This window comes from Pantherophis guttatus, chromosome 10 (genome assembly GCF_059756535.1).
Source record: "Pantherophis guttatus breed Tessera chromosome 10, ASM5975653v1, whole genome shotgun sequence".
Taxonomy (NCBI): domain Eukaryota; kingdom Metazoa; phylum Chordata; class Lepidosauria; order Squamata; family Colubridae; genus Pantherophis; species Pantherophis guttatus.
In genome coordinates, this window is record NC_142072.1 from 19,091,619 (window position 1) to 19,107,316 (window position 15,698).

The following is a 15,698-nucleotide window of genomic DNA, read 5'->3' on the forward strand; positions in this document are numbered from 1 at the left end:
TGGGGTATGCGTCAGTGGTGGGTTTCAAAATTTTTTACTACCGGTTCTGTGGGTGTGGCTTGGTGGGCGTGACATGGCTTGGTGGGCGTGGCTTGGTGGGCATGGTAGGGGAAGGATACTGTAAAATCTCCATTCCCACCCCACTCCAGGGGAAGGTTACTGCAAAATCCTCATTTCCTCTCGATCAGCTGGGACTTGGGAGGCAGAGAATAGATGGGGGTGGGACCAGTCAGAATTTTTACTACCGGTTCTCTGAACTACTCAAAATTTCCGCTACCGGTTCTCCAGAACTGGTCAGAACCTGCTGAAACCCACCTCTGGTATGCATGTATTTTCACTTGTGGAAATGTTTGATTGAATATTAGTGTTTCCCTCCTCCCTCTTTTATTTTTGAGTAAATCAGCATAACTGGAGAACATCTGGCCTACATATCAAAGCTTCCTGGATCTGGGAGGATGTAAGACTATGGATCTTGCCAGCATCTTGAAGATTTGCTACCTGCACCGCCGTCTGACCTTCTTTACATAGGAAGCAATTTTATATGGATTGTCAACTATTTCAGTTTTTGAGATACATCTGATACTAGAAATATCAATAAAGGAGAATATTTGTAGCTCAGGGTTGACATGAGGGGTCCTTGGTGCTCTCTGAGCTTGTTTTCTTGCAGGCGTTTTATTACCCTAACTAGGTAACAGCATCAGTGCTACTAAGGATTGCTGTTTGCTACCGTATCAGTTTATTTTTTAATTTCACAACATATAGATAGATTTAATCATAGTTTCAATTGGGAAAATGTGACAATCCTAGACCGGGCCAAATCCAAAAATGCCAGGGAATGTCTAGAAGCTTGGCACTCTGACAAATCAGCCATCAATAGACACATAGACATTAACAACATCTATACACTATACACTTTATTATTTAATATCTACTCTGAGTCAATTTTCAACGAAGCACTGGAGAAGATTGATGCTGGCCTCAAAGTGTTCCGACCAACAATTTAAGATATGCTGATGATACAGTTTTGTTTGCCAGTAAGCATGAAGACCCTTCAGCTCCTCAACAACAGAATCTCAGAAATATCTGAAAAATATGGCTTGAAGCTTTACACCTCAAAAACCAAGAACATGGTCGTCAGCAAACAACCCATTAATTACCACTGATAAATTCGGAAGGAATACCATTAGAAAAAGTTGAAAGGATCACGTACCTCGGTTTTAATTGACACGAAAGCTGGGACATGATCAGTGAAGTAAAGACAAGGATAGAGAAAGCTTGAACAGCATTCTTCAAAATGAAAAAGGTCTTCTGCAGTCACGACATAAGCCTAAGACTGAAAATCAGGCTTGTCAGATGTTACATCTTTTCTATCCTGCTCTACGGAGTAGAGAGTTGGTCCGTGACAGAAAACCACTTGAAGAGACTAGGAGCATTTGAAATGTGGATTTACAGACGGCTGTTACGTATAAAATGGGTTAACAAAATCACAAATGAGATGGTGATAAGTCGCCTGGGAATGCCATGGGAAATCATCAAAACCATAAAAAAGCGAAAGTTAGAATATTTTGGACATGTGATGAGACACCCAGAAAAATACGGCATCCTTCACTTAATCCTCCAGGGAAAGACTGAAGGCAAACGAGGTCCAGGCAGAAGAAGAAAATCATAGCTTCCAAATCTAAGGGACTGGTTTGGACAAAACTCAGCAGCACTTTTTCATGCAGCTGTTGACAAAAATAGGATCGCCAACATGATCGCCAACGTCCAATGATGGATATGGCACAAGAAGAAGAAGAATACACTATGCAAAAGAGACAATCAACTAGCCCAAAAGAGAACAAAAAAAGACTCCAGCATCTCTCCACCAGGAATCAGCACCCAGATCAGCATAGATTAACGCCAAGGTCAACTTCAGACCAACAATCAAGTAAGCAATACCCTCAATCAAGAAACTGCCAAAGAGCCATCAGTAAACAGCCCAAGCAAAGAATCTCTAATGAGCCAGGCTAAGATCCAATATTGGGACAAAATTCAAATATTATAATTCTAAATCTTTGGTCAAGACAGAAGTGCCTCTTCCGTGCCAAGGTGCTAAAATGGCAAAAGGTATTTGACGTAGGCACAGAATTGTAAAATGGCAAACTGACCCTAAACAGATACATCCTGTTGTTTAATGTTTATTACATCCCAAATGTCATGTATATCCTAGAGGAGAAATACTGCTTCCCTTACTGCCCCCTTTACTGCCCTTGAGGCGTCTCTGAGCCCCTTATCTCCTCTTTTATTATGTCTTGAGCTCCGGAGCTGAGAACCTAAGCCTGTGGGAACAGGATTGTTATTCCTTTCCTAGAGATAGATTAAAGGGTAACTTCTACATGTGAAATGTTTCACTCTTCGTAATAACTTTGCCTTTAAACTGTATAAATATCTGGCCAAAAGCAGCCATCATTGTTCAGACTCTTTGCCCGTTTTTGGACTGTTTGAACCGTGCACAATAAACCTTTTTCCTGCATCAAAGAGCGTGGCTTGGTTCCGTTTTATTTCCTACAACACTAAGACTGTTCCTACCTCCCCAACACAAACAGGCAAGACAACAGAATATAAACTGACAGCAAACAGCACTCCTTACTAGCACTGATGATGTTACTTAGTTAGAGTAACGAAACTTGTCTGCATGAAAACAAGCAAGCTCAGAGAGCACCAAGGACCCTTTTGCTAGAAATATCATCGGGCCTAAATCGTACAGCATTGTGGGAGACGTCTGCAGGCGCAAGACTTATCTGCATGGCAGAAGGAATAACCTTGAGAAACCGGAGGAAGAGGGCCAACGAATATACAATGGTCAGATAAAAGAAACCTATGTCCCAGCCAGAATTGTTACCTGAGGTAAACATCTCAGACAAACCCTCCCTGGTTCTCCTTAAGGTAAAGGAAAGGAAGGGAAAGGCACAAACTTCCAAGACTTTCGTGACTTCTAACTTTGTAATTAAAGTTGGCTGCACTGTTCGTTATCGTATGCCTTGCTTGTGCTCTTCCCTCAAATTAAGTTTTAACTGTTTCAATTGGTTTTTTTTTTTTCAATTGTTTTAATTTTAGTTGCTCATTTGTAATTACAGGTAGTCCTCCTCTTACAACGGTTCATTTAGTGACCATTCAAAGTTACAATGGCACTAAAAAAACTGACCCTTTTTCACACTTGACTGTTGCAACACCCTGATAGTCATGGGATCAAAATTCGGGTGCTTGGTAACTGACTCGTATTTTATGACGGTTACAGTATCGTGAGGGTCACGTGATCCCCTTTTACGACCGTTTGACAAGCAAAGTGCACGGAGAAGACAGATTCACTGAACAACCGTGTATGAATTTAACAGCTGCAGTGATTCACTTAACAGCTGTGGCAAAGAAGGTCGTAAAATGGGGCAAAATTCACTTAACAAGTGTTTCACTTAGAAACAAAAATTTTGTGCTCAGTTGTGATCGTAAGTGGAGGACTACCTGTGTTTTACTTGCGAGCCACTTAAAGAGTCACAAATGCTAGATGGGTGGCTACATAAATTGAATGAACGAATAAACAAATCCACTTAATAACAGTCTGTCCGAGTTTGTTGCAAAAATCAAATCCAGAAGCACACGCAGATAAACTGATGCAGCAGGATCCACTAACTTCTTTATGTTCACAATTATACATGAAGTAAGTTTACAATACCAACAGCAGATTCACAGTTTCATTTCAGCTCAGAAGAGCAGACAAGTTCAGACGCACAGCTTCACAGCTCAGAGCTTAACATACACTGGTTTCAGTTTTGTTTCTCTGCACAGAATCAGAAGCTGCAGACTAAGACACTCCCTGGGCTCCAGTATGCCTCAGCAGCACCCAATTGGCTGACTTAGTTGCTATGCCTATTCATTGGCTGACCTTGTTCCCATGCCTTCCCAGTCATGAATATTCTGACGCAGTCCTATCAGCATTCATGGGCTTGGTTTCTTAGCCTGCTCTACCACGAAGAGAAGCTCTGACATGTATTGAGGGACTTACCTATGACAGAGACAGCTCCCAGAGGCACTATCAGGGACAGGGGAGCAAAAGCGTAGGCGGAGAAGACCCCCAATTCTCCCAGACAGAGAAGGAACAAACCACACCACCATGTCTTGGTCCTAAAATAAGCCTTTGTCTCTTTGCAACTCACCAACCGGATATGACTGTATTTCTAGAGGAAGAGAAAGGAGGATGAGAAAGTGCATTGTGGTTTCTATGGCTCTGGAATCCTTTTGCTCCTTCTCTCAACTCACCTGGAGGTTGAGAGCAATGCTGATCGTCAGATGCCCAAAAATGGCCAGCAAGGCACCAATCAGATTTTCCTGCAATGAAAGGAAAAAAGCACAGGGATTAAACTTCGCAGCTTCTGTCAATGCAAGATGGACCTACAGGTAGTCCTCGACTTACAACAATGGTGAAATATGAACCAGTTTGCCACCGGTTCGCTGGCTGTGCATGCGCAGTGCGCGCCAAATGCATGCATGCACATTACACACCAAAAGGAGGCTTGGGAAGGTAAGTAGAACAGCGAGGGAGGGGGGATTAGCTGTGCCACGCGATTTAGATTCACTAGAAAGCAGGTTTTTAGAGATTTTAAATCATGTGGCACAGCTGGTCGTCGGAAAAACGGTTGGGAGGAACCAGTAGCTTTTTAAAAAACTTTTTATCACTACCGGTTTGCCCGAACCGGTGCGAACCGGTAGCATTTCACCACTGATTTACAACCTTTCATTTAGCAATGGATCGAACATTATAATAGCATTGAAAGAAGTGTCTTTATCACCAGTCCTCAGACTTACAATATTCAAGTAAAAGTCATGCAAGGAGGACTTATGTCCAGGCAAACATAAAATCCATGTCAGCTTTCTCCAAACCGATGCTCTCAAAAGATACATTGAATGGGCCTGAACCGAACTCATCCCCAAGTTCAACACTACGTAGGTCACTGTATTAAGAGGAATCTGGTCCGTTGCATTTCCAAACTCATTCATGCAAGAATTCTAAGGCCAAAAGCACCTCTGGACAGGTAATCCTCGACTTACAACCATTCAGAAATGATTTATGACCGGTCTTCACACTTATGACTATTGCAATACCCTCACAGTCACATAATCAAAATTTGGAATGCTTGACACCCAGGATGTATTTCTGACAGTCACAGCATTCTCAGGATTCTGTGATCACCATTTGCAACCTTCCCAGCTGTCTTCCAACAAGCAAAATCAAAGGGAGAAGCTGGATTTGCTTAATGACTGTGTGACTCACTTAACAACCATAGTGATTCTTTTAAGGTCATAAAATCGGGTCGTCTCACTTGCTTTCTGACTTTCCAAAAAATTACGGGATATTATTTGGCAATATTATAACATTATCAGAAGGGCAGCTCATCCCCATTAGGTGGACCAGACCAGAAAATCAATTCCACAGGAAGATCCGAATTACCGTATTTTTCGGAGTATAAGACGCACCGAAGTATAAGACACATCTTAGTTTTTGGGGAGGAAAATAGGGGGGGAAAAAATCTGCCTACCAGGTATTCATCTGGCTAGCATCCTTAGTCTGGTCAGCTTCAGCACATTAGTTCGTTGGTTTTGAGTGTGTGCTTTTTATCCCTGCTTGGGGATAAAAAATAGCTTCTAAAACACAGCTGATCTTTGGAGAGAGAAGCAATGAGAAAAGCAGGCGAAGCTCGCAAGATCAGCTTCACTCGCTGGCGCCTCGTTAGGGCTGAAAAAAAGCTTCTAAAGCACAGCTGAGAGTCGGAGGGAACAGGAAAAGCACAGAAGATCAGCTTCACTCGCTAGTGCCTCATTAGGGCTGAAAAAAAGCTTCAAAAAAGCTACATTCGGAGTATAAGATGCACCCAAATTTTCAGCCTCTTTTACGGGGGGAAAAAGTGCGTCTGAAAAATACGGTATATTTTATTGAGGTTGGCTATAATAACCGAATCTGCTTGAACTGTACCTTCCCTCCTTATAACTCCAATAAATAGGAGAGTGACTGCTTGAGTCACTTTTGAATACAAATAGTTGTGTACTCAAATTTACAGCCTCTTTTGCCATGGTTGTTTAAAAAAAATCACTGCGGTTGTTAAGTGAGACAGGCATGACTGTCTTTATGTATCTATACCGTCACCCATTTCATGTCTCTTTCTCCAGCCACTGATCCCGAGGTCCACGTTTCTGAGCTACACCCTTTGTGTCTTTATATTTTTGGAGCACTTTATTCCTATAGTATTATTATTTTTTTATATACATATTGTAAGTTGCCCAGAATTACCCGTGGTAAGATGGCTAGCCAATTACATTTAATAAATATTTAAAAATATATTATTAAAATATTAAGCCTCTTTTTGTGCTACCTCGGGCTCCTGTGGTGAATCTCAGAAACAAAAACTTGAGGATAAAAGAAATTACCTTGTAAGAGAAGGCATCTTCGTGGACTGCCACAGGGACTGGCTGAGTCACTAGCTGCTCTAGTTGCAAGCTGGGGCTGTTTGCTTTCTCCATTTTAGGTTATCTGTACATTTCCGGTGTTTAAATTCAGCACCACTTTAAATCCAGGAAGTGGCCAGACAGTCTCCCTGGTTCCTTCCCCATCTGCCTCCTCTAGAGAATAGCCGTAATCTGATTGAACAAAGAAAGCAGATTCATTAACTGTTCTCCAAAGTAAAGTTAAATAGAAGAGGAGAAACCAGAGGACATATGGGGGGGGGGAGGGAAGGAAGGGAGGGAGGGAGGGAGAGAGAATGAGAATGAAAGAGTTTTGTTGTTGTTAGTTGCGAAGTCGTGTCCGACCCATCGTGACCCCATGGACAACGTTCCTCCAGGCCTTCCTGTCTTCTACCATCCTCTGGAGTCCATTTAAGCTCAAGCCTATTGCTTCAGTGACTCCATCCAGCCACCTCGTTCTCTGTCATCCGCTTCTTCTTTTGCCCTCAATTGTTCCCAGCATTAGGCTCTTCTCCAGCAAGTCCTTCCTTCTCATTAGGTGGCCAAAGTATTTGAGTTTCATCTTCAGGATCTGGCCTTCTAAAGAGCAGTCAAGATTGATCTCCTCTAGGACTGACCGGTGGATCGCCTTGCAGTCCAAGGGACTCGCAGGAGTCTTCTCCAACACCAGAGTTCAAAGGCCTCAATTCTTTGGCGCTCAGCCTTTCGTATGGTCCAACTTAAATGAGTTTACTTTAGATAAATGCCCATCTCCATCCTATTTATGTATCAGTCCCTGAGAGATCCTTGGTGCTCTCTGAGGTTGGCTGTTTTCTTGGCAGACTAGGTAACATTATCAGTGCATTGCTAATGAGCATTCATGACTTACCTAGTCAGGTAATGAAATGTCTGAGAGCACCAAGGATCCCTCTCATTTCAAGCCTGAGCTACAAATATTCTCCTTGATCGGTACTGATCCCTTTTATCCAGTTTCTTTTTAATGCTTAATGTTTGTAAGCCTTGAATTGTTTTATATTATGTTTTACGATGCTGTAAGCCTCCCAGAGTTGCCTGGCAGTGAGATGGGCCGCATATACATCTAATAAATAAAAATGTACCAATGTTATTTGCCATGAGTTGATATTCCCAGACTGATTGTCAGAGAGCTTTGAAAGAGTATGGAAGTCCATTAAATATGAATCAATGTTAAGTCTACACCCCACTTTTGGTGCAGCCTCTGGAAGTGGCATACTCTCCCCTACTACGGGTAGTCCTTGACTTACAACCATTTATTTAGTGACCATTTGAAGTTACAACAGCACTGAAAAAAAAATGACTTGCAACTGGTCCTCACATAAGTCACAGCATCCTCGTGGTCACATGACCAGAATCCACATGCTTGGCAACCAGTATGTATTTACCAGCAGCATCCCAGGGTCACGTGATCGCCATCCAGCCAGCTCCCAACAAGCTAAGTCTATGGGGGAAACTGTTGTGACCCAGGCCCAAGTAGGTATTATCAGACGCAATGAGTTCAAAAACAGACTTTATTAGAACAGCTGAGAATTAACTCATTCTCAGCGTAGTCCAAATTAAATCAAAACAAAGTCTTCATAGCACAAATTCTTCAGTCTAATCACCAACCTTGGTATAATTAGGCAAACTGCCAAAGGCTTCTCTTGGCAAAAGTTCAGAAGCAGAAGATGCCGACCAGAGATTACAGCAAGACAAGAACAAGTCTATCAATGTTGTTTTCCAGCAAAGAGCCCAAGAGCCGTTGCTGGTCTTTTAAGTCTTATGGGAGGGGCCAATCATCTCTTGGCCCTACTCCCGAGTCGTCCCTTTTGCTTTAGCTGCTCTTGCCTTCTGCCAGCTCTTCTCATGCGTGCACTAGGAACAGGCTCCTCCTGTTCCTCTGCCTCACTGCTGTCAGCCTCTGGAGGCTCCGGAATCTGCACATCACTTTCCGATGGGCCTGGCCCCATCTCTGCCTCTGATGCAGAGCCCTCGTCCAGACCTTCCCCAGACTCCAGGACTGGCTCATGTTCCTCCCCAGCCTCCTCACTGTCCGACTCTGCTGCCAGCTCTGCAGGCTGCTGGCGGACCACAACAGAAACTCCATTTGTTTAACAACAACCATGTGATTCACATCCATGGCAAAAAAGGTTCTAAAACCAGGTGGTACTCACTTAACAATTGCCTTGTTTAGCAAAGGAAATTCCGGTCCCAAGTTGAGGGCTACTACTTGTCTTTTTCAACGCAATAACAATTCTGAGAAAGTAGTTGGGTTGAAAGAGAAGGACTGGGCCTAAGATCGATAGGAAGCTTCTGTGGCTGAATAAGAACCCGGGTCTCCGTGCCCGTCACTCCAGCACCTTCACCAATGCACCATAGTGGCACTTAGGCTGAAAGGGAGGAAGTGGCCCAGATTCACTTTAAAGAACTTTCCAAGGCTGGAAGTCAACTTCAATCTTGGTGCCTTCGTGTCTAGCCCACTACAGGATCGTGGCTTTCCAAAGTACTTAAGAACTGCAGAAAAAACAATTGCTACCAACCTGCCTTCCACCGAGGACCTGTATACTGCACGAGTCAAACAGAGGGCTGTGAAAATATCTACAGACCCCTCACATCCTGGACATAAACTGTTTCAATTCCTACCCTCAAAACGACACCATAGAGCACTGCAAACCAGAACAACTAGACACAAGGACAGTTTTTTCCCGAATGCCATCACTCTGCTAAACAACTAACTCCCACAACATTGTCTAATTATTTACTAAAACTGCATTACTATTATTCTTCTCATCCTTCCTAGTACCTATCTCTTCCCACTTATGACTATGAGCATGTTGCTTGAATCTTTACAATTTATATTGTTTTATTTGTTTCCTAGTACGATTTGATTGCTTATTAGTAACCTATGACTATCACTAAGTGTTGTATCTTATGATTCTTGATGAATGTATTTTATTTTTCTTTATGTACACCGAGAGCCTATGCACCAAGACAAATTCCTTGCGTCTCCAATCACACTTGGCCAATAAAGTATTCTATTCCGTTCCATTCCATTCCATTCCATTCCATTCCATTCCATTCCTATATTCTTATTCTTATTCTTATTCTTATTCTTATTCTTATTCTTATTCTTACTCTACTCTACTCTGCTGTCCTGTCTATCTGGATGTGGAACGTACGTAGATATATGTATCACTCCTTCCATAATTTCCATAGAGCAAAGCAATGGGGCAAGTTAAGCTGGGATGGAATGGCTCAAAGTTGGCCAGTGGACTTCCAGGGCTCAGAATGGACTTAAATGTAGATTTTCTCCTTCCTAGTCCAGCATCTTCTTCACTACTCCATTCTGTCTCAGGAGAAACCTCCCTAAGGTATTAGGCTGTATAGGTGACAGCGGGAGAATTATGCTTTTAGACTAACAAGATTGATATCAGACTCAACAGGTAGAGAGAAAAAACAGTCAGAGAAGCATATTTTACTTTATTGTAAAGTTGTATTAACAGAGCCTTGTAGAGACAGTCCTTGACTCACAACCACAATTGAGCCTAAAATGGGTTGCTAAACGAGACAGTTGTTAAGTGAGTTTTGCCCCATTTTAGGTTTCTTGCCATAGTTGTCAAGTTTCTTACTACAGTTATTAAATTGGTAACAGGGTTGTTAAGTGAATCTGGCTTCCTCGTTGTCTTTGCTTGTCAGATGGCTGCAAAAAGTGATCACATGACCCCGGGACACTGCCACCGTCATAAATACGTGCCAGTTACCAAGAATTTTGATCACATGACCATGGGGGATGCTGCAGTGGTCATAAGTGTGAAAAAAAGATTGTAAGTACCGTATTTTTCGGAGTATAAGACCCCAAAAAAGAGGGTGAAAATCTGGGTGCGTCTTATACTCCGAATGTAGCCCCGGCTTCTCAAACGGAGGTTTCAGAGGCTGAAAAAAGCATCAGCAACGAAGCTTCAGAAAAAAAGCCCTCGAACAGAGCTTCAGAGGCTTTTTTTTCTAAAGCTCTGTTTCGGAGGCTTTCAGAGGCAGGAAAAAAAGTTTTTTCTGAAACAGAGTTTCAGAAGTTTCAGAGGCAGAAAAAAAGCCAAAAAAAAAAAAAAAAAAGCAAGGCACAGAGCTCACAACCAAAGAACCTGTTGCTAAAATTCACCTCTGGGAACAGCTGATTGGGGATATTCTGGGAGGCCGATCCACCTGCCAATCAGCTTTTTTCTTATTTTCCTCCCCAAAAACTAAGATGCGTCTTATACTCTGAAAAAGACGGTAACTTTTTTTCAGTGCTGCTGTAATTTTGAATAGTCACTAAACAAACAGTTGTAACTTGAGGACTGATGACCTGTGTCTTGCTGTCACCTTTACAGCGTGAAAAACTAGGGAAGGTGTCTTCTGAGCCAGTTGCTCTGCTCATTATGCAGCCCTGGGCCATGCTGTCTCATATTTGACCATTCCCTAGGCACCACCATCTCTTTGCTGGTCCCCCCCAACATTTTTCGCACATATGTTTAAATGAGAATATGCTCGTAGGTCTACGTCTCAGATGCGAGAGTGAAGTTGTGTCTTCTCGCCTCATCTTCCACCACAGCCTTTTTTCAGTTATAGGAGTGCAGAAGGCCGGGATGCAGGATAAACAGGTGTTTGGCCTTTCCCTGGAGCTTCAGTTGCTACCTTGTAAATCCCACTAGATCCAAAGCAGCACTCCGCACTCTCCTATTAAAACATCCTGTTTCAAAGGCTAGCCTTGTCTCCAATTGCCTCTGTAAGGCCATTCAGAGTTTCTCTGTGGTAAGATAGGTGGGCAATAAATTTAATTGAACAACAAAATAAAATAAAATAAATAAATAAAATAAATAAAATAACACAACCATCACAGATCAAATCCTAAGGATTTGCCTATGGGCAAAACCTCTATGGGTCTCTAGAGCAGAGGTCCAGCTATGCTGGCCAGAGAATTCTGGGAGTTGAAGTCCACAAGTCTTAAAGCTGCCAAGTTTGGGGACCCCTGCTCTAGAGAGTGACTGAACCTTATCCAGCTGGACACGATCGGAGTGCAGAAACTTCCAGCTGCTGTTCTTGGCATCTGCCTTGTCTAGAACGCACTGGCTAAACCGGAAGAGGAGATGGTTGAGAAGATTTGATGGCCATCTCGAAACTTCCACAGAGTGGTCATGCTGAAAATAGAGATTTGTTTGTTTTGCTCCAAAGGACAGTACACCAGGGTCAGGAGACAAAAACAGCAGGGAAACAGGTTTTGGAGAGAAACATCTTAAGGGTAAACATACGTAATTTGATAAGAACAGGTGAGTTTTTCTTCTCTGGAGGTGCATACAGATAGGCCTCGACTTATGATCACAATTGGAAACCCCAATTTCTGTTGCTAAGTGAGTCATTTGTTAAATGAATTTTGCCCCATGTTATGACTGTTTTTGCCACACTTGTTAAATGAATCACTGCAGTTCTTAAGTTAGTAACATTCTGTGGTCGCATTTTTTGCCAATTTTTGGCCTTTTGGCTGATTTCCAGCAAAAAATACCCATAAGAATACATTTGATTTGTTTAACATTAGAGTTAGGTTCAGCTAGCCTCTAGCTGTTAGAGGTTATTGTTATTGTTCACTTAATGACCACCACACTCATTTAATGACTACAGCAAAAAAAAGTCATACAATCACATCCAGTCATGTAGGTGCCTTGACTTATGTCTGTTATGATTTACGGTGGAAATTCCAGGCTCTATTACAATGATAAATTAGGATACCTGTATGTGTTTATTTATTTGTAAAATTTATTAACAAATAAAAGACCAAGACAAAAAGATAAAATTCCAAAAAGAAAGAAAAATAAAAAGGAATGATTTCTGACTTTCTTTGATATGATAAATAGTTAAATAATAATCAAACGCTTACTCTAAGGTTACATTTGTCTACATTATTTCTATAACCCCAGATAATTAATACAACAACAGAGAATAACAGTTAGAAAGGACTTTGGAACAGTGGTGTAAAATCCAAATTTTTTTACTACCGGTTCTGTGGGCATGGCTTGGTGGGCGTGGTGTGGCTTGGGGGCATGGCAGGGGAAGGATACTGCAAAATCTCCATTCCCACCCCACTCTGGGGCCAGCCAGAGGTGGTATTTGCTGGTTCTCCAAACTACTCAAAATTTCCGCTACCAGTTCTCCAGAACCTGTCAGAACCTGGTGGATTTCACCCCCTGCTTTGGAGGTCTTCTTATCCAACCCCCTGCTCAAGTGGGAGACCCTATACCATTTCAGACAAATGGCTGTAATACTAACCATCACACCCCAAAACAACATTTCATTTCTTTCCCTTTCTCACAAAAGCCCCATAATTGGTTTCCAAGTAAAAAGAAAATCAGCCTAAAGTCTTTTCTTTAATCAAAGTGGTCAGTTTTGCCACCTCTGCCAATTTCATATCAGTACTGTACCCAACTTTCAACCCTGCAGTTCCCATTTCTGGGGGAGGGCAGGGGGGTGTCTGTGAAGTAAAATAAATATTACAACATCTTAACATTTCTCAGTTTTAAATTCTAACACATCACACACATGAACAGCTATAACCCCACATAATCTCTTTGGGTTCCTCCATCATTTTTAGACTGTAAAGGGAGGAGGGGGAGGGCACAAGACCAAAACGTTTGAAAACTGCAGTTTTAGAATACTCCTTTACAAAAACACAAACGCATCAAATTTAAGAAACCTCCATCCATCCAACCTCCCTTCATCTCAACTTTTTCCATTCTAAGAATCAGGGTTAAAACACATGACTGATTGTCCCTTCTTGTAATTTTGTTGCTTGTATCCTTACCATTTATATTGATATTGTTTCCTGATTGCTAATTTGTACCCTATGACTATCATTAAGAATTGTACCTTATGATTCTTGTCGAATGTATCTTTTCTTTTTATGTACACTGAGAGCTTATGCACCAAAGACAAATTCCAAATTATGCACTTGGACAATAAAGAATTCTATTCTATTTATTTCTATTTCTATTTCTATTATTTCTATTTCTATTATTTCTATTTCTATTTCTATTCCTATTCTATTCTTGTACACAAGTACCCAATTTTATTTTTCCTCCTTGCTACACCCCTTTTCTCTTTCCAACTTTTTGTTTGTCCTTTTCTATATAGATAGATAGATAGATAGATAGATAGATAGATAGAGATAGATAGATAGATATAGATATAGAGATATATATAGAGATATATATCGATACACACACACACACACACACACAGAGTATATTAGATGTCCTTTTTAAGTTTCCCCGTGCACCTATAAACACAACCCACCCTTTCTGCAACATTTTACAAAGGAGCTTGCCTCACCTGAAATCCCTTCTCTGGAGTCCTTTAGGAAACCTTCGCTAAAGCCCGGGATCAGGGACCGGTCGGTCAAAGTTTCCTACGAGGATTTCCCTCCGCTTTTTATCTCGAGGACTTTCCCACTGCAGCTTCGGGGTGGAAATCGCTTTTTTTTTTTACAGCAATCACCCAGGTGGCCTCTGCCGGGTGGCACAGGTGAGTCAAAAATCCTAAATAAATGCAGCTCCTGGCTCCGGGGCTGCTAGATCAGCATAACCCACCCCTCTTTTTCCCCCACCCCCATCCCCCACCCATCTTTCAGACCACAAAGTCTTCACTCCGGTCGTCTGACAAGCACCTCGCACTCTCACCTGCTTCCGCTTTTCAGCTGCTGCTGCTGCTGCCTTTGCAGCCCAGGAGAGAAAACAAGCAGCCGGTTTCTGGGTCTCCCAAGCAAAACAAGCGTCCGATTGGATCCGGAAGCCGCCACTCCCCCGCCCCGGATATCTCTGGCTTCTCCAAGGGCCGGCTGGCCTGGGTTGGTGCCAGCTGGGGAGGTGATGGTTTGGCAAGCAGATCCAAAGACCAAAGACCAAAGATGGGCTGGCAGGGCCGGCGCAACTGTGTAACACAGAGGTCTTCAAACTTGGCCGCTTTAAGACTTGTGGACTTCAACTCCCAGAATTCTCCAGCCAGCTATGCTTAACGCTATGCTGGCTGGAGAATTCTGGGAGTTGAAGTCCACAAGTCTTAAAGCGGCCAAGTTTGGGGACCCCCTGGTGTAACATGTTCACGCAGGTGCAATAGGACTGGTGGGGTGGGTGGGTTGTTAATATGATTTATTGGGTATGGGATTTTCTGTCTTCTGTGTTGTGTTGTGTTGGGTTGGGTTGTGGGGTGCACTGAGGGACCAATCTCATTGTACCTATGTTGTGCACCGAGGATAAAGATTTGAATTGAATTTGAATTGCCTTTTAGATCAGGGGGTCTCCAACCTTGGCAACTTTTAAGACTTGTGGACTTCAACTTCCAGGATTCCTCAGCCAGCTTTGCATATGTTGGGCACGGACAATAAAGATTTGAATTGAATTTGAATTGCCTTTTAGATCAGGAGTCTCTAACCTTGGCAACTTTAAAACCCCAACCTGGAGGCCCCTTTGGGAAAAGGGCAAAACAGCCATTTGGGAATGTCTGGGGAGATTCTCAGTCCTCCAGGTCAGGGGTCTCCAACCTTGGCAACTTTAAGACTCGTGGACTTCAACTCCCAGGATTCCTCAGCCAGCAAACCAAAGCTGGCTGAAGAATCCTGGGAGTTGAAGTCCACAAGTCTTAAAGTTGCCAAGGTTGGAGACCCCTGTTTTAGATTATGTGTTTATTCAGGGGCCCCTCTAACAGAGAGGAAGACCCGAACACACACACACAAACAGAGATTCGTATATTTATACCTTTCTTTATACTCCACCCAGCAAGGCTGGCACATCAGAGATACAGGAATCATCCAGAAAATCTGGCACACAGTAGATATCAAGATGTTCTTGGTGCACAGGGAGGTTCTTGGGGGGTGGGGATGGCATTAGGCGTTCTCCTGGGGACTTTCCACTGCCGTGCAGGTGCTTAGAGATAAGGGTACCATCTGTACATACCCATTCTCCAGGTTCTCCCCTAAGTCGGGGTCAACGCTGGAGAAGGAAGAGGGAAGCAAAGCGGGCGGAAGCTGGCGCGGCTCCTCTGTCATCACTGCAGCCGGCTCGGAGAGGGTGAGATGCTGGGGGTGGGATGGGGGGCTGGACACAGGTAGCGCCTTCCTTTGAGTTGGGCGGCCTCTAGTGGGCACGGGGGCAAATGTCTGGCAGCAGGTGGTCAAACCTGACTGAGGTTTA

At 42.9% G+C, this 15,698-nt stretch overlaps 2 protein-coding genes across 4 annotated transcripts in view; one reads left to right on the forward strand and one right to left on the reverse strand.

Annotated features, from left to right (window-relative positions):
• The window catches only part of NIPAL3 (NIPA like domain containing 3), a 34,631-nt gene extending 20,133 nt beyond the window's left edge, over window positions 1–14,498 (reverse strand). Inside the window, exons 1-4 of one of the 3 annotated variants that reach the window (XM_034413476.2) lie at window positions 14,190–14,498; window positions 6,457–6,666; window positions 4,294–4,362; window positions 4,040–4,211 (exon numbers count right to left, since the gene is read on the reverse strand). In XM_034413476.2, coding sequence (XP_034269367.1) covers window positions 4,040–4,211; window positions 4,294–4,362; window positions 6,457–6,549 — 334 coding nt within the window. In that variant the 5' untranslated portion in view covers window positions 6,550–6,666; window positions 14,190–14,498. Of the gene's footprint in view, window positions 1–4,039; window positions 4,212–4,293; window positions 4,363–6,456; window positions 6,667–13,842; window positions 14,080–14,189 lie in introns of those variants that run through there. The other 2 variants (XM_034413478.2, XM_034413477.3) reach the window with 2 other exon arrangements.
• Window positions 14,499–15,318: 820 nt separating this feature from the next.
• The window catches only part of STPG1 (sperm tail PG-rich repeat containing 1), a 67,155-nt gene continuing 66,775 nt past the window's right edge, over window positions 15,319–15,698 (forward strand). The window contains exon 1 of the mRNA XM_060691440.2: window positions 15,319–15,575. The gene's annotated coding sequence lies outside the window, so the exon portion shown is untranslated. The remainder of the gene's footprint in view (window positions 15,576–15,698) is intronic.